Below are 18,892 nucleotides of genomic sequence, written 5' to 3'. Positions count from 1 at the left end.
CAAACAGCAAAACTCATCTATTACTTTAAGTGTCTCATTTCCTAATCTAGTTCCCACAGCATCACCCGATTTAATTCAACTACATTCTATTATCCTCGTTTTGCTTTTGTTGGTGTTCATCTCATATCCTCCTTTCAACACTCTGCCTATTCCATTCAACAGCTCTTCCATGTCCTTTGCTATCTCCGAAAGAATTATAACGTCATCGGCAAACCTCAACATTTTTGTTTCTTCTCCTTGGACTTTAATACCCGCTCAAAATTTTTCCTTTGTTTCCTTGCTCAATATACAGATTGAATAACATCGGGGATAGGCTAGACTCTTGTCTCGCTTCCTTCTTAACCACTGCTTCCCTTTTGTGCCCATTGACTCTTATAACCGCCATCTGGTTTCTGTACAAACTGTAAATAGTCTTCTGCTCCCTTTATTTTACCGCAGCAAGCCTTAGAATTTGAAAGAGAGTGTTCTAGTCGACATTGTCAAAGGCTTTCTCTAAGTCCACAAATGCTGTAAACGTGGGTTTGCCTTTCCCTAACCTATCTTCTACGAGAAGAAACTTGTTCCAACATTTGTCCGTATTCCAAGCCGATCTTCCCCAATGTCGGCTTCCACCAGATTTTCCATTATTCTGTAAATAATACGTGTTAGTGTTTTGCAGCCGAAGCTTATTAAACTGATTGTTCGATAATTTTCACACCTGTCAGGAACTGCTTTCTGTGGAATTGGGATCATTTTATTCTTTAAGAAGTCTGAGGGTATGTCGACTGCCTCATATATCTTGCTCACGGATGTAAGAGTTTTGTCATGGCTGGCTCTCCCTAGGCTATCAATAGTTGTAATGGAATGCTGTCTACTACTGGGGCCTTGTTTCGACTTAAGTCATTCAGTGCTTTTTCAAATTCTTCACGTCCTCTTCCATTTCCAAAATATTGCCCTCAAGTACACCTCCCTTGTATAGGCCCTCTATATACTCATTCCACCTTTCTGCTTTCCCTCCTCTGCTTAGGACCGGTTTCCCATCTGAGCTCTTAATATTCTTACAAGTGTTTCTCTTTTCTCCGAAGGCTCCTTAATTTTCATGTAGGCAGTATACATGCTTCTACATCCTTACATTTGACCTCTAGCCATTCCTACTTAGCCATTCTGTACTTCTGGTCGTTTTCATTTTTGAGATGTTTGTATTCCCTTCGCTCACTTCATTTATTACATTTTTATATTTTCTCCTTTCATCGATAAAATTCGATATCGCTTCCGTTACCCAAGGACTTCTACTAGCTCTCGTCTTTTTACCTACTTGATCCTCTGTTGCCTTCACTATTTCATTTCTCAAAGCTACGTACCCATTCTTCTTCTAGTCTATTCCTTTACTTTTTTCTTGTCAATCGTACCTTCAAAACCATCTAAAACCTTTTTCCTTTCAGTTTATCCATGGATCCATCCATGTCGTTAAATTTCTACGTTTTTCCAGGTTCATCAGTTTTAGTCTACAGTTCATAGCCAATAAATTGTGGTCAGAATCCACATCTGCCCTTGGAAACGTCTTGCAATTTAAAATCTGGTTCCTAAATCTCTGACTAACCATTGTATAGTCAATCTGAAGTCTTCCCCTGTCTGCAGGTCTCTTCCATGTATACAACCTTCCCTGATGATTCTTAAAGAAAGTGTTACCTATGATTAAATTAGCTCTGTGCAAAATTCTACCAGGCGGCTTCCTCTTTCATTCCTTTCCCTCAGTCCATATTCACCTAATACTTTTCCTTCTCTCCCTTTTCCTACCGTCGATTTCCAGTACCCAATGACCATTAAATTTTTAGCCCCCTTAACAACCTGAATAATTTCTTTTATTTCATCACACATTTTCCTCAATCTCCACCTCATCTGCGGAGATAGTTGGCATATAAACTTGTACTACTTTGGTGGATGTGGTCTTCGTGTCTATCTTGGCTACAATAATGAGTGCACTATGCTGTTCATAACAGATTGTCCGTGTTCCTGCGTTACCCCTATTTGATTTTATATTTATAGCCCTGTTTTCACCGGACCAGAAGTCCTGTTGCTCCTGCCACCGAACTTCACTAATTACCACTACATCTAACTTTAACCTATCCATTTCCCTTCTTGAGTTTTCTAATCTATCTGCCCGATTAAGTGACCTGATATTCCACGCTCCGATCTATAGAGCGGCAGTTTTGTTTCTCCTGATAACGACGTCCTCCTGAGTAATCTCCACTCGTAGATTCGAATGGGGGACTACTTTACCGAAGAAGATGTCATCATCATATAACCATTTAGTAGAGCTGCATGCCGTTGGGAAAAATTACAGCTGTAGTTTCCCTTTCCTTTCAGCCAGTCACAGTACCAGCATAGCAAGGCCGTTTTGGTTATTGTTACAAGGCCAGGTCAGTCAATCATCCAGACTGTTGCCCCTGCAACTACTGAAAAGGCTGCTACCCCTCTTCAGGAACCACACGTTTGTCTGGCCTCTCAACAGATACCCCTCCGTTGTGGTTGCACCTACGGTATGGCCATCTGTATCGATGACGCGTGAAAGTCTCCCCACCAACGGCAAGATCCATGGCTCATGGTGGGAGGGGGGGAGGTGGAACTGCCATTGCCATTTTTTAAAAAAATCATGCCTTGGAAACTATTAGAGACACAGAAACGAGATTTGTTTTAAAACGTTTAGGACTATCAAAATTGTTTTCCTGTGCAATTTCTTGCAGATGTGACTTGGACTGCATCAAATAGGTGACAGACCAGGATAAGGTACATGTGTCATCCGGTGCGCCGAATCCATGTCTGTGAGTACGATACTACATAATTATCGACACCAGCGTGGGAAGACACCATGGGCAGAAACAAGCATAATGAGATGGTTCAAGAACTTTAGACAGGTGTTGAACGCGATTTGCGGAAAGCACGATCAGTTGTCTGTAAAGTATTTTAAAAGCACTTACTTACAAAATCCAAATGCTCCAAGTGTAGCAGCCAAACGCTCGTTCTCTGCGGTACGCATTAGAGTGTTCCAGGCTGGTCCCTACAGAGGCTGACAATGAGTACCTGGAGAAGTGACTGTTCCCAAATGAAGCAACGTTACACATTTCTAAACAGCCTTAGGATTTGGGGCTCCGGAAACGCGCGCAACTCACGTGAACAGATCGGTTAGTGTTTGGTGTCTCCTAATTCATGATAGGTTAGACCATTTTTCTTCACAGAGAAAAAGGTATTGGAAATGTTTACTTAGGCATGCTCCAATGGTTTTCGCTGCCAAAGGTCGATGAGCTGCGGCCATGTATCGTCTTCCCGTATGATGGCGCAACCCCGCATTGGAGATCCAAGGTGTGGGTGTGCTGAGTGACGCGTTTCCTGACAACCGCCTGGGTCGTGATGGTCCCACCGCATATCCTCTGCGCCCTCCAGATGTGACGCTACAGACTTCTTTTCGTGGGATTACGTCAAGCCTCGCGTGTACACAACACTTGTCAGTGACACGGCTACTCTTCCTGCACGAATCTACATCTACATGACTACTCTGCAATTCACATTTAAGTGCTTGGCAGAGGGTTCATCGAACCACAATCGTACTATCTCTCTACCATTTTACTCCCGAACAGCGCGCGGGAAAAACGAACACCTAAACCTTTCTGTTCGAGCTCTGATTTCTCTTATTTTATTTTGATGATCATTCCTACCTATGTAGGTTGGGATCAACAACTATTTTCGCATTCGGAAGAGAAAGTTGGTGACTGAAATTTCGTAAATAGATTTCGCCGCGACGAAAAGCGTCTTTGCTGTAATGACTTCCATCCCAATTCGCGTATCATATCTGCCACACTCTCTCCCCTATTACGTGATAATACAAAACGAGCTGCCCTTTTTTGCACCATTTCGATGTCCTCCGTCAATCCCATCTGGTAAGGATCCCACACCGCGCAGCAATATTCTAACAGAGGACGAACGAGTGTACTGTAAGCTGTCTCTTTAGTGGACTTGTTGCATCTTCTAAGTGTCCTGCCAATGAAACGCAACCTTTAGCTCGCCTTCCCCACAATATTATCTATGTGGTCTTTCCAACTGAAGTAGTTCGTAATTTTAACACCCAGGTACTTAGTTGAATTGACGGCCTTGAGAATTGTACTATTTATCGAGTAATCGAATTCCAACGGATTTCTTTTGGAACTCATGTGGATCACCTCACACTTTTCGTTATTTAGCGTCAACTGCCACCTGCCACACCATACACCAATCTTTTCTAAATCGCTTTGCAACTGATACTGGTCGTCGGATGACCTTACTAGACGGTAAATTACAGCATCATCTGCGAACAACCTAAGAGAGCTGCTCAGATTGTCACCCAGGTCATTTACGTAGATCAGGAACAGCAGAGGTCCCAGGACGCTTCCCTGGGGAACACCTGATATCACTTCAGTTCTACTCGACCATTTGCCGTCTATTACTACGAACTACGACCTTCCTGACAGGAAATCACGAATCCAGTGGCACAACTGGGACGATACCCCATAGGCCCGCGGCTTGATTAGAAGTCGCTTGTGGGGAACGGTGTCAAAAGCTTTCCGGAAATCTGGAAATACGGAATCAACTTGAGATCCCCTGTCGATAGCGGCCATTACTTCGTGCGAATAAAGAGCTAGCTGCGTTGCACAAGAACGATGTTTTCTGAAACCATGCTGATTACGCATCAATAGATCGTTCCCTTCGAGGTGATTCATAATGTCTGAATACAGTATATGCTCCAAAACCCTACTGCAAACCGCCATCAATGATTAGGTCTGTAGTTCGATGGATTACACCTACTACCCTTCTTAAACACTGGTGCGACCTGCGCAATTTTCCAATCTGTAGGTACAGATCTATCGGTGAGCGAGCGGTTGTATATGATTGCTAAGTAGGGGGCATTCACAACTGTTGCCGCTGCAGTACTGACATGTACATTGCAAAGCTCTCATATCGCCTTAATGCTCTGTGAGTGACAGGTGGGACACACAGTGAAATCCTAGCATAGACGCAATTCCTCTAATATTTTCCAAGTTATGCTGCTTTCGGTGAGACGTTTGTTTCTTGACTTCTAGTCTAGTTTCCATTATCAATCGCTATTTCAGAACTTACTCCCTGGTGCCTGTATCTTCGTTAAGGACGAATTTATGTAACAAATCCTCAGCTTTTTCCTATCCGTCTGTGTATTATTCGAGTCAGCAACTTGGATGCATGAGATGTTATGCTGATTGTGCGATAGTTGTCGCATTTTTCCGGTCTCGCTAGCAGTCAGTTTTTGTTGATGATATACTTCCCACAGCCTGATGGTATGTCTCCAGACTAATACTGTAGATTCTACATACCAACTTGAATATTCGTTTGGTTGCAGTCTCATAAATGCTGCGCACAAACTACAATACTCGTTTGCTTCCAATTTACTCCAATGATATTGTAAATTCCAAAGGAATGTTATCAATCTCTTCGCAATTCTTCCAAAGTTCTGTCACACTAACAGTTGATTCTCCAATGTCTTCCTAATCGACTTCAATTTCTTCTTCTATCACATCATCAAACAGCTCTTCTTTCTCTCCCTTGTAGGGGCCGTTGATGTGATCTACGATACATTCAACGGTAGAATTCCTTCAACATTCTGCATGCTGAAACACTTGATTTCAAATTCACCGAAAGTTTTCCTAAGCCTGGGCATTTCTTTTTCGATTTCTTAACATTTTTTCCGTTGCCATTTCGCTTTAGCTTCCTTTCATTTCATATAACTTCATTCCTACGTGATTTGCGTTACTCTACTCCTTTCTCTTTCCTGAATGTTTTTGTATTTCCTCCTTTAATCGATTAATTGAATTATTTCTTCAGTTGAAGGTTTCTTCGCACGTACCTTTCTTGTATCTATAGCTATCTCTCTACTTTCTGTGAGAGCCCTTTTGGAGATGTCAATTCCTATTCAGCTGAGCTACCTACTGGGGTATTCATTATTGCAGTATCTACAGCTTCAGAGAATTTCAAACTCACTGCATCGTTTCTCAGTACTAAAATATGCTACTTATTTACATACTGATCCTTCCTGTTCCTGTTACACTTCTTCATTACTAAAGTGTGGTTTGATCTATGTCTCCTCCATGGTACAATCCAATATCTGTTTTTAGAATTGCTGTCTCATCAGGAATTAACACAGCTCGTTTCTCCGTGTGTCTCCAGGCCTATAGCAAGGATACCTGCTTCTTTCATGTTTTTGAACAGTCTCTTTACTATTACTACCTGAAATTTATTTCAGATGTCATGGAGTTTTTCTCCTTCCTACTGCCAAGTCGATATTCCTCCAGAATTCTGTTTTCCATTGCTTCTCGTACTAGAGCGTCACAGTTCGCCACGACTATTAGATTTTCATCTTTCTTTAAATGCTGTGTTGCCCCATTACTGTCTCCGTATCATCTCTCTCTCTCTCTCTCTCTCTATTCAGTGTCTCCACATTATCTCTCACTCTATCTGTTCATCTTCTACTTCTGACGACGGCTTATATAGCTGAACTGTATTTTTAGGCATTGTTTTGCTGTTGATTCTGATAAGAATCATCCTGTCATTTAGCTGTTTACAACTACGCCCTCTCTGTCCTGCCTTCCTGTTCATAACAAATTGTACTCTTGTTATACCATTTTCCACCGTTGTTGATATTACCTTATATTTATCTGACCAGCAGGTGCTTAAGATATGAACATAACCGAACCATTAGTTTAGTAATGCATGGTTACTTAACACTAAGGCACATTTTGTACAGGAGAATGGAGCTGTTTGTAGAAGCAACCTTTTTTTATTGAGGACATATAATTTTGTATTCTGGAGAAATACAGGAAGAGTCCAATAAATATTTCCCTACATATTTTATTAAAAAGTTGACTGAAGAAAATCAAACCTAAATTTATAACAATTGTACATTTTGGGGAAGCTTATGTCACTGTAGAGTGGAATACATAAATAATTTGGAATTCTGAAGGTAGCACGTGTAAAAGGGAGCTAAATATTAACTGCAACTAGGACATAAACCAGACTAAAATTAAAAAAGTTGAAGGGCACGAAAGCAATAATTCAGAAGGAAGTGAAACAGCGTTGTAGCCTATCCCCAATGTTATCCAGTGTGTACACGGAGCATAAGGAAACCAGTAGAAATTCAGACAAAGAATCAGAGTTCACAGAAAAGGAGGTTTGCGATCACACTGGTTCTGTCACAGAAGGAAAAGGATTTAGAAGGTGAGTTGAAAGGGACAGATAGTTTCTAATAAGGGGTTATAAAATGAATATCAACAAGAGTAAAACAAGGGTGAGAGACTTTAGTCCAATTAAGTCAGATGATGCTGTGGGAATTATATTAGGAAGTAGGTATTAGATGAGTTTTGTTACCTGGAAAGCGAAATAAGTGATAGCAGCGGAAGTAAAGAAGACATAAAATACAGACTGGGAATGGCAAGGCAAATTTCTTAAAATCTAACAAAAATTGAAGTGTTTGGAATACTTTTCCTGAAAGTTTTCGTTTAAAAAGCTGTTATAAGCAAGCGAAACGTGGACGATAAACAGTACTGACAAGGCGAGTACAGGAGGCTGAGAAATGCAATGTTCCAGAGGAATGCTTAAAGTTAGAAAGGCAAAGCGCATATCCAATGCAGAAGTACTGAATTGAATCGGTGAGTAAATTAAATGTGTGGTACGACTGGCCGGAAAGAAGAGACGATGATGGTGATGGTGTGGTAGTGTGGTCACACGATGGCAAGATATTTAGCACCCATGCTAAAATTTAAAGAGACAACTTTGGATATAGGCCGAAAAATTATTAAAACGGAAATTGTCGATAAAACCATAAAGAACGTCCTAAAAATTTGCACACACACATTCACACAAAGCGCACATCACCCCCACACACGCCCACTTACACACAAAACAACAAAAATCATGTTGTCAGATACAAAACACAATAAAAAAAGAAAAAAGTAGTGGAAAGAATAGGGAAGAGCCAGCCACTGTGTAACAGGTTAAAATATCGAGGCAGAAAGCTTAGGCCGGAGTCCAGGCACGTAACAAACTTTAAAAAACCACCACACTCATCTCATCAACCAAAACAGACGGCAGACCCCCAATATAAAGTTACATCTTTCTGATTATCACAAAATAAAATAAACTCAGTTAAAATGTGGCGTACAGTGATTTGCACGCCACGTGCATCACATATTGGGGGCTCTCTCGCAAGTGTAAAAAGCCATGCATTAGAGGACAGTGCCGAATTGCCCAATTCAGAGAGCCGGCCGCGGTGGTCTAGCGGTTCTAGGCGCTCAATCCGGAACCGCGCGACTGCTACGGTCGCAGGTTCGAATCCTGCCTCGGGCATGGATGTGTGTGATGTCCTTAGGCTAGTTAGGTTTAAGTAGTTCTACGTTCTAGGGGACTGTTGACCATAGATGTTAAGTCCCATAGTGCTCAGAGCCATTTTTTGAACCCAATTCAGAGGTGGGCAGCGACCGACGTGAGGAACGCAATGGCTAGATCGTTGGTTTCAAGAACCGCGGCTTATTGTTCGCCTCTGACAGGCACTGCTCCTCCCACAACTGCATGGATCTCCGAACACCATCAGACGGACAGCTTGCAGGGGAATGGGGCACTGTGTAACGTCACATTCCCTGCAGGCCTCCTTAACGGTTTTGTCTGCGTATTCATTTCCCTGAATTTTCATGTGCCCCGGTGCTCAGCACTATTACATCTTACCCTGCCGCTGTAGGACGTACAGTTGGTCATGTGTGAGATGGAGCATCTTCTCTGCTGGGTACGCGTGTTACAGCGGTTGTAGAGCACCAAGGGAATAGGAGTAGATGAGAAATTGGTTGCCCTGAAATAGCTTCATCAGCTATAGCGCCTTCACCGCCACCTGAACCTCTGTGAAAAATACAGTATAGTTACGAGGAAGGGCATCTTGAAGACTCGAATGGGAAATATGACTAAACAGCCAAGGGAGTTCCTTTGTTGCGAACCTTCTGTGTACACAACTTTAAAACCGTGATGCCTACCTAAAAAAAGAAAAGATATTAAAACTTAAAATATGGAGTGTAATCTTTCTTAAAATGCGTCAAGTCTTAAATAATTCTGGGCCTGTGTAGGAGGCAATGTGCAAACCTGCTCCAATCTTGGCGTAAAACGTTAAAACCAGCAACACACATTTCCAAAAGGCAGTTAGTCATCCACGTGAATCCCATAGGGGCCCATTGCTCGGTGTCCAGCACGAAGGAGCCTTTCCATCAGTAACCGAGCAACGGTATGGTATTCAGGTTTGTATGGCGTGAACTGTGTTTTATAGCCTGATGTGAAAGGGAGTAATGGGTGAAGGTGAATAACTGTTAGAGGGAGACCAAAGCTTAAGAACAGTAAACAGATACACGTGGATATCGGTTGCAGTAGTTAAAAATGGTTCAAATAGCTCTGAGCATTACGGGACTTAACTTCTGAGGTCATCAGTCCCCTATAACTTAGAACTACTGAAACCTAACTAACCTAAGGACATCACACACATCCATGCCCGAAAGAGGATTCGAACCTCCGACCGTAGCGGTCGCGTGATTCCAGACTGAAAAGCCTAGAACCGCTCGGTCACCACGGCCGGCTTGCAGTAGTTACTCACAGATGAAAAAGCTTAGTCTGGTAAAGTAGCTAGGCGAGCTGCGTCAAACCCGCAGGACTGGAGACCATATCAACAAGTACTTTGTACACGCTAAAGTATGTTAAATGGCAATGTAACATGGCGCTGGCTTCGGGTAAGTACCACAAACGCCGACAAAATTGAATACCGAAGTGGTACGTACGTGCAGAGGGAACCCATGGCGGCTATGGCGTCGAGCAGCGGCTGCTTGATGTAGTCGTGCAGGCAGTAAAGGTGGACGTTTCTCGCCAGTGGTGTGTCTGTGGGTCCCGGGCACAGCGCCACCATCCTCACGCCCGTCTGATTCACGTGCAGTTCGTCCTGGAACACGACACAACATGTCACAGGCCCAACCTCCTATGCAGTCATGCACACTGTCAGTGGTGATACAACTTCCAGTATTTTGGATCAAGTTGCACACCAAACATGCAATCTCACGAGTTGACGTACAGGGGGCTGGGCAAAAGTATGGGACCTCAAAAAACACGACACATTACCACACCTATTACAGTGTATCAAAGCTGTTGGCATTCAAAATAGCAACCAGTCGTCTCGGAATAGTTAAACACAGGTCCTGTACAGCTTTCAAGGGAATCTTATACCAGACGTGGATAGTCATCACGCATGCTTCTGTCCAAAGGAGGTTCAAATGGTTCAAATGGCTCTGAGCACTATGGGACTTATCTTCTGAGGTCATCAGTCCTCTAGAACTTAGAGCTACTTAAACCTAACTAACCTAAGGACATCACACACATCCATGCCCGAGGCAGGATTCGAACCTGCGACCTTAGCGGTCGCGCGGTTCCAGACTGTAGCGCCTAGAACCGCTCGGCCAGCCCGGCCGGCTCCAAAGGAGGTCACAAAGGCTGAACAATATTGATGTCTGGTAACTGTGGTGGCCAGGAAGGATGCCACAATTGACACTCATGCTCACAAAACCAGTCCCATTCAGTGTGAGCTGTTTGAACTGTGGCTTTGCCGTCTTCGAATACACTACCACCACTATTCACGGCACAGCCGCGAAGATTGTCCGTCCCGACAATCTCAGTGTTACGCTTGTGGCAAGGAAGGTCACGTACAATACGTATGTTTGCAACAGAACAAAATAAGAATTCTGCCCGCTCACGAAAATCTATTCACAAGGCCCATCTCATCAATGCAGTGTATTCAAAGCCTGCTGGAGGCAGTAGCAAAACTAGCAAGCAAACAGTTCCTTCAGTGCTACGCCAGTCCAACTTGTTCATTTGCATCTTAAGAAAAAAAACACGAGAAATTTTGGTTGAACATGGGTGCTTCTGTTGCAATGCTGAATCGTCACACATATGAACAGCTAGGCTCCCCATGCCTGTCCAAAACTAGCACACAATTGACGGCTTATAATGGACAAGACTTTCCCATTCTCGGAAAATGTACTTTGCCTGCCACGTATCGCTTGCATACGCGAAGAGTGACTTTCACTGTGCTACAATCACGCGATTCTAAGAACATATTTGGTCTTGATTCGTTTGCTTTGTTTCGTTTTAACATTCAGGACAATGTGTAACTAGGCTGTTTATGTTTTATTATTGGCAACGTTACGTAGCGCTCTGTATGAAAATCTCTGGCTGTGCTGTTGCAGTCTGTGGCTAGTTTGCATTGTTGTCTGCCATTGTAGTGTTGGGCAGTTGGCTGTTAACAGCACGTAGCGTTGCGCAGTTGGAGGTGAGCCACCAGCAGTGGTGGATGTGGGGAGAGAAATGGCGGAGTTTTGAAATTTGTAAGCCTGGATGTCATGAACTGCTATATACATTATGAATATTAAGGTAAATACATTGTTTGTTCTCTATTAAAATCTTTCATTTGCTAACTATCCCTATCAGTAGTTAGTGCATTCCGTAGTTTGAATCTTTTATTTAGCTGGCAGTAGTGGCGCTCGCTGTATTGCAGTAGTTCGAGTAACGAAGATTTTTTTGAGTTAAGTGATTTGTGAAAGGTATAGGTTAATGTTAGTCAGGGCCATTCTTTTGTAGGGATTACTGAAAGTCAGATTGTGTTGCGCTAAAATAAAATATTGTGTGTCAGTTTAAGTACAGTCATGTATAATTGTTCTAAGGGGACGTTTCATATGGCGACCCTGCCAGGATACCTCACTGGAATCTTCTGATTTTTTTCTTGTAGTTTGTGTAATTAGTGTAGCTTTTGTTTATTGCTAGCATGTAATTATAGAGAGAATTTCCTTTGTAGTTGTAGTTTGTCATTCTTCTACAGTAAAACAGTTGTGGCATGCATGTAGATTTGCACCAAGTATTTACCAGCTGCACTTGCAATTAACTAGATATTATTTAGATGCTATGTTAATGTGTTTTGTTATTTTGCTCTTCAAATTGTGCTTTTCTGTGTTGTCATGTGAAATATTGTGACAATAATGGCGTGTGAAAAACGTAATACTAGGCTCCAAAGTAAACTGAGAAATGACAGTGAAGACGAAAGCAGTGTGTTAGCGCCGCAGAGTAATGAATTAACTAATGTTCAAAGTAGCAACTTGGTAATTGTGCATAGGGAAATGGAGCGGGCTGCAAATAATGGTGTAGGCAGTGAAACAATTAGTGAACAGTGAAGCATTATCGATCGATCAGTCGGCAACAGCTCGCCTCAGGAATCCGAAATGACAGAACACAATATTGCAAATACTGTAGACTCAGGTTTTGGGTCCTCACCGTTTTCTCAAATGAGTCAAGACACATTTTCTGCTTGTCAAAACGTGAGTGTTGCCGGTGAAAATGCACTGCCAGAAAGCATAGAGAAACACATTCCAGACACTAATACCTTATTATTGCAATTAATGCAACAAATGGAACAAAATCAGAGACAAACACAGCAAAAGCTTCAAAAGTTAGACACAATGGAACAACACCAGAGACATACACAGCAACAGTTAGATACAATGGCACAAAATCTTCGGAAGTTAGACACCACACTTGAACAAACACGTGAAGATTTAACTACTCAGTTACATAACATTGAATCGCAATGTCAAAAAGTCTGTAATGACGTAAAAACACAAATTTGTGAGCATTTTCAACCTATTTTTTCATGGCATGAAAATGCATTACAGAATCACGAAGCAGCCATAAAAGAACTGCAAACCATTGTTCATGAAAATCACGACACCTTGCAAGCTAAAACTGACTCAGTTGCATCTACCGATTCGGTTACGCAACTTGCAAAAACTCAGGAAAACTTAAAGGACACAGTAGATACGATTTCAACACAAATGGACATTCTGAAACTTGGTTCATAAAAACACACAGAGGAAATAATTTCACTAACAGATAAAGTAGCCGAACTTTCAGATCAGTTCACTAACTTTTCTACAAAGGTAGAAGATGATCTGAATGACACAAGACCTGTAGCATTCACGGACACTGAAGAGTATGAACAAATTAGAAAATTCAAACAAAATCAAAATCAAATCAATACACAGTCCAAAAGAGAAATCCGTTAAGTACAAGATCAGTTGGCACAAGTAATACAAGAATTACATGTTTCAGAGGCCACTCGCGCTCCAGTATGGGAAGAGGGACATAGAAATACGGAACAGCCACAAAATAATAACTCAGGGCACTTCGGAAATTTTGAATGAAATTGGCAAGACGCATTGACTTTTGAGATGGAACCGCCGACACGACGTAACAATGACCGACATGCGACTCGCCGACATGAATTTGACTATAAACTGTTCATTACTACACGCAAATTCAAAACATTTAAGAATTTTGGCAACGACATTCATCCACAAGCGTGGCTTCATCAATTCTCTCATTGTTTTCCTCCCAACTGGTCATTGCAGCACAGATTAGAATTTATGTGTGGCTACTTAGAGAATGAACCAGCTGTAAGAATGTGATCGGTCATTCACGATTGTCACAGTGAAGGAGAATTTTATCATGCCTTCCTCTCAGCATATTGGTCTCAAGCTACACAAGACCAAGTAAAACATAGCATCACAATGATGAAACATTTCGAACTATCTGAATTTTCCAGTCTTGTGAAATATTTTGAAGACATGTTGCACAAGAATCAGTATCTGTCAAACCCATACAATCCGTCAGAACTCATCCCCATTTGCTTAATCAAATTACCTGAACATTTACGACATATTATTTTGGCAGGACGTAGCAAAGACGACATTGAAGCTTTTCAGGGACTCTTACAAGAATTAGAAATTGACACTGATAATCGCGGAACGCGAAAACAGGAACACAACAATTACAGGTCACATCCGTCGCAATTCCGCGATAAAAGAAATAATATCTGGACATGACAAGGGTATTCTCACAACACAAATCGTGACCAAAACAGACAACACCCGTATGACAACCATTGGCAGAGTAGTAATAATTACAGATAAAGATCGCAATTCCGTAGTAATGAATATAACAGATACAATCATAGAAACAGACAATATGGCAACCAGAACTATTATTATCACGGCAGACAGAATAACTTCAGACGCAATGGTCCACCGTGTGGTGATAATTCAGGGAGAAATTCTCCACCACTTAACCGACAAGAAAGAAACTACAGGAACTACCGACATGACGACAGACGACATAATCGTAACGACAGACTTGAATTGCATCAGAACTGGCGAGATTCAAACAGAGCAGGGCACTCTCGACAAGGTGAATTTGTAGAAGTCAGGTCTCATAATGCCAATAACGACGCGCGCCAACAAAGAGAAGACAATGACTCGCACCGCAGGCAGCCACGTGCGCGCCGGCTGGCTCAGCGAAAAATAACATAGATGCTAACCTTGAGAAAAATTCCAGTATTCTTTACCGACGTAAACCGCATGATATTTGCGTTCAAGTTGGAACTCTGCAAACTAGGAAGAGTAAAGGTGTACAACACTTTTCACACGTAAAACCGTTTATTGAGAGATAATGTGCTTTTTAACTTAGTCTTTGCTATAAAATTATTCACTTCACGTTACTAATACGCTTCGTCAGACTTAGAACCTGTTAACATGCAACTATGTTTTACAGTTAATTATCCAGTCTAGAACCTAGGGAACATATTTAGACAGTAATTATGAAAGCATTGTTATAGTGAGCAGGCGACACAGTGTTGTTATTTGTACATTCTTGCTTGTTAGTTGCACGATTATGTAACGACTATAAGGCTCACATACTTAGAACATTTACCAGTACTGCTAATAAGATTTTAATGCAACATTTTGGTTTACTTGAAAATACATTCTGGATTGAAAGTACTTTCTGCGAGATACCAGATGACACACTGGTTAGTTTATGTGACAGCTACACGATTTTATCACGACGCTACTAATGAGTGACCATTTACAATGTTGCTTTTGCAGTGTTTCTGTTTTATGTCTGCACAGTTTTATGTAAAACATGTTTTAGTAGTAACTTTTGTGATATAGCTACAATGAGACAGCCTTTTTCGTAGCACAACAATACGTTACATTATAGTACTTTCTTGATCACGGTAAGATACGTAATAACTATGATATCTATACGCAAAGCATTTCATTTTTGTTTATCATGAGGTAAGTACATTGACTTCTGCAGAACTTAGCTTTCGGAGGACGATAACTACGACACTTCCACAGAGATTATTTTACAACAAGACGCACAGTTTAGCGCTACAGTACACGTATTTGAGTGATTAATTTTGTACTTAATACATTTATTTTTAAAGATATTTGAAGTACAATGATATAAAGTTTTTCCGTGATACATTTCATTCCATTGCTATAATCTGTAACACCTGAGGGTATAATTACATTAATTCTCAGAGGGGCACACGCTTACTTAGTGTACCATGTGTTTGGCAAGCACAAGGAGCCCTAGCTAATATGGTATTGGCTTATACAACTTTACACATCGGTACCATATTTCTCTAACACACAAATTACTCAGCTATCTGACCATTTAACTGAGAGATAAACATTGTTTTACTACATCAGTGACACATGTTCACGCAATTACACAGTTGGTTAACTTCACACTTATGAAATTGTATTTTGTCTGTACTTTGTGAACTGTTCATATTTTTTCGGAACCATTGTGATATTATGAGAACTTTGAATGATGTATTTGGTAAGGGAGCATGATTTTAAAGTACGTTTGAGGTAGATGACACTATTGAAATGAGCAGAGAATTTTTATTTAGGTTTTCACATTATTGCAGAAAGCTATGACGTTTTTGAGATTTGTCTGAGGTGTTATGATGTTATTATTACGATGACTATGTGTATTATGCTGTTGTGGTATGTTTATGACCAATAATCAGATGCCATATGAGTTATTTGATTATGCTACGTATCTGTTATGATGAAATATTGAAGAAGTGTCAACGAATAAGGTAAGGAATAATGAGCAGTGGTTAGGGACTCTGGTTTGTGAAAAAGGTTGTTGGAAACCAAGAATCGTACTTTAAGAGTTATGAAATGTATGTAAATGCGTGAATGTATTACAATGCCGACGAAAATTTTTTGGACACTGTTATATCAATAGGATTTTGTTTCTACAGATTTGTAACGCAAATTCTTGACCTGTGAAATATTTTTATATGAAACTGTCACTGTAGCAGAAACTGCTGTCGTAAATATTTCGGTAAGAAAGTTAAGTGACCACCTTCACGTAATGCGTCATGGGCACCCAGCTGCGCGACAGACGCCTGGAAAAAAGCCATTAGTGTGTGCCTTTCAGAGGCACAGGTGGAGAAGAAAAAAAAAGAGGCCATTATCCTCACTATTGACATTCCTTTGTAGAAAGCATCATAAATACGACGCCCTCAAACTTGAAAACATGATTACACTGTAGAGTTCTTAATTTATGATATTTACTGAAATGAAATGATGAGAAACATTTCATGTCTATTGTCTTGCTAGTTGAAGGATTGTTTACTGCATTATGAAATGCCATATGGCTAGTGAATGACGTTTCATGCCTTGCTTTGCCTATTTTGTTTAATATCTAGTTTCTAGCTGCACTGCAGCATTGGTTAAAATAAAATTTTATAGGTATACTAATATAGATATTTTCTGTCTACAGATCCAGTAAATAATAATTTTGTGATACTTCCAAAAAAAATGAGGGAGCACAAAAAGACATTTCCCTTCACAGGAACTGCATACATAATTTTCTTTTCAAGTATTTGGTAATTTATTTCATAGAATAAGTTTTTGTGGGCACCACTTTAATGACATAGACATTAAGATGTGAATAGACATTTCCCTTATCTGCATTGTTGTCTTTACTGTAATATTTTTCTGCTTGAGCTTTGTCATGTTTAGATATAAATTATTGCATTTGCTGCTGCTCTTTGCCAGGCATAATGTTACTGAATTTGACTTTGTATTACTCTGTTAAGCCAGTTTTACTACTGGTTTATTTTTGTTGTTTGCTGCACATTGCCTTATATTAGTTGTAATATTGCAATTGCTTTGCTAATTTCTATAATGCTGCTTGCTTCACCAAATTCCATTTTTTTATTGCTGTTTGTATTAAGTGTTTTGCACTGCTGCATTGCCTCGTTCCTTAGTTTAGCATCTGAGCTCAGTAGATTTAAGTTATCTTAAGATGGGATAGGTTATATGAGAGAACGAGTTGTGATGAATTGGAAGAAATGCATTGAGAAGCTATACGAAAATGGTTTGGCCAAAAAAGTATTTTGAAAGAGCATATGAGCAAAAAAGTAGGGTTTAGGGACAACATGTTTAGGTAGGATTTTCTTGGAAATAAATGATGTAATATAATGGAAAATAAATAATGAGGTAAGAAATATATGAACATATACATACAGAAAGCATGCTTGGATAGGATTTTTTTTGTGGAAACAAATGTTGAAATAAGACGAAAGATCTATGGAATGAAGTTTTAGGTTGGACTGCAGTACCAAATGTTACACTGAAAACAAACCCTGCCCTTTCCTCTTGTGTTATTCTGCTATGTGTTTGTGTACTCTTGTATATTTGTGTTTTTCCTGTCTTTATGTGTTTAGCTGATATGAGTTATGTTGTGGAATTTTTCTAATAATATGTTATTTTCTTTGTAAAGATGTTTAGACATTATTTATTCTGTTTTGTTTTAATGGTCATGTGTGAAGTTGATGTTTCAAAAGTTATTCTGATCTTTTATGTATGAACTTATGTCATAATTCCTGTAACACTGATGTATATGTTTATTTCTATTCTTTTGTAAAGCCTGTGTTACTACAAATGTTATCTGTATTGTTATGTTCTTTAATGATGTATTTTGTACCTTTGTAATTGTGTTCTTATGTTGTAAATTTATAATTGTATAGACACCAGTTCTTCAAATTAAGTATCATTTCACTGCACACATTTCAGTTGGTCATAATATATGCACAGTATGTGAGCAGTTGGGACTGTTAGTGTTTGCACATGTGTTAATAATTCAGCAAGGGACTGGATAACAGCATTGCTGGTTCTAAGGACATTTCAAAAAAAAAAAAATTGTGAGTGCACAAGTGGTGGTTTATGGACTTGCTATATTGTTCGCAAGACTCTTCGATGGTGATTGTGCACCTGTACAGTCGCAGCAGATGGCTGCTGGCCATCTCTACAAGGACTACAGTGGGTCTACTACACCTTTGATGATCCACCAATACCATTATTTCTACAAGGACTACAGTGGGTCTGCATATTTGATGGCCCACCAATACCATTATTTCTACAAGGACTGCAGTGGTTCTGCACCTCTGGTAGCCCACCAATACCGTAATCTCTACCAGAACTACAGTGGGTCGGCTCTGTGATTACCTACCTACCAATATTCTTCAAAACTTCGACTTACTCTGCTGTGGGTTTGCTCTGTTGTGGCCCATTACCTGCCTGCATGTCAAGAGTCAGCACTGTCTTTCTGTTAGAAGGACAACACCACTTCTTCTAGACTGCATGGAAATCCACTACTTACGTGTGCATTTTCTTTTACTGCTCAGACTTTGACAAAAACACTGCAATTTTACTGTGATGAATGATCAGGACTGTCTTTATTGACCGTGAGAAAATTTTAACTTTTGACCAACATTGTATCAATAAGTGTGTGCATTTGATTTCTTTGTTATTGTAATTATGAAAAATTTTATCAAATCATTATTGGCCACTGCCCAAAACAATTTGTAAAATTTTTTGTGGGGAGCATGGGGGCTATGTAAGTAGGTTGTTTAGGTTTTTCTTTA

At 40.4% G+C, this 18,892-nt stretch overlaps 1 protein-coding gene across 1 annotated transcript in view; it reads right to left on the bottom strand.

The window, feature by feature from the left end:
* The window catches only part of LOC124788434 (15-hydroxyprostaglandin dehydrogenase [NAD(+)]-like), a 63,390-nt gene that overhangs the window by 3,027 nt on the left and 41,471 nt on the right, over window positions 1-18,892 (bottom strand). The window contains exon 6 of the mRNA XM_047255705.1: window positions 9,846-10,003. Within this exon, the coding sequence (XP_047111661.1) occupies window positions 9,846-10,003 (158 nt within the window). The remainder of the gene's footprint in view (window positions 1-9,845; window positions 10,004-18,892) is intronic.

This window comes from Schistocerca piceifrons, chromosome 3 (assembly GCF_021461385.2).
Source record: "Schistocerca piceifrons isolate TAMUIC-IGC-003096 chromosome 3, iqSchPice1.1, whole genome shotgun sequence".
Taxonomy (NCBI): Eukaryota; Metazoa; Arthropoda; class Insecta; order Orthoptera; family Acrididae; genus Schistocerca; species Schistocerca piceifrons.
This window is presented reverse-complemented; position numbering and strand designations above follow the sequence as displayed.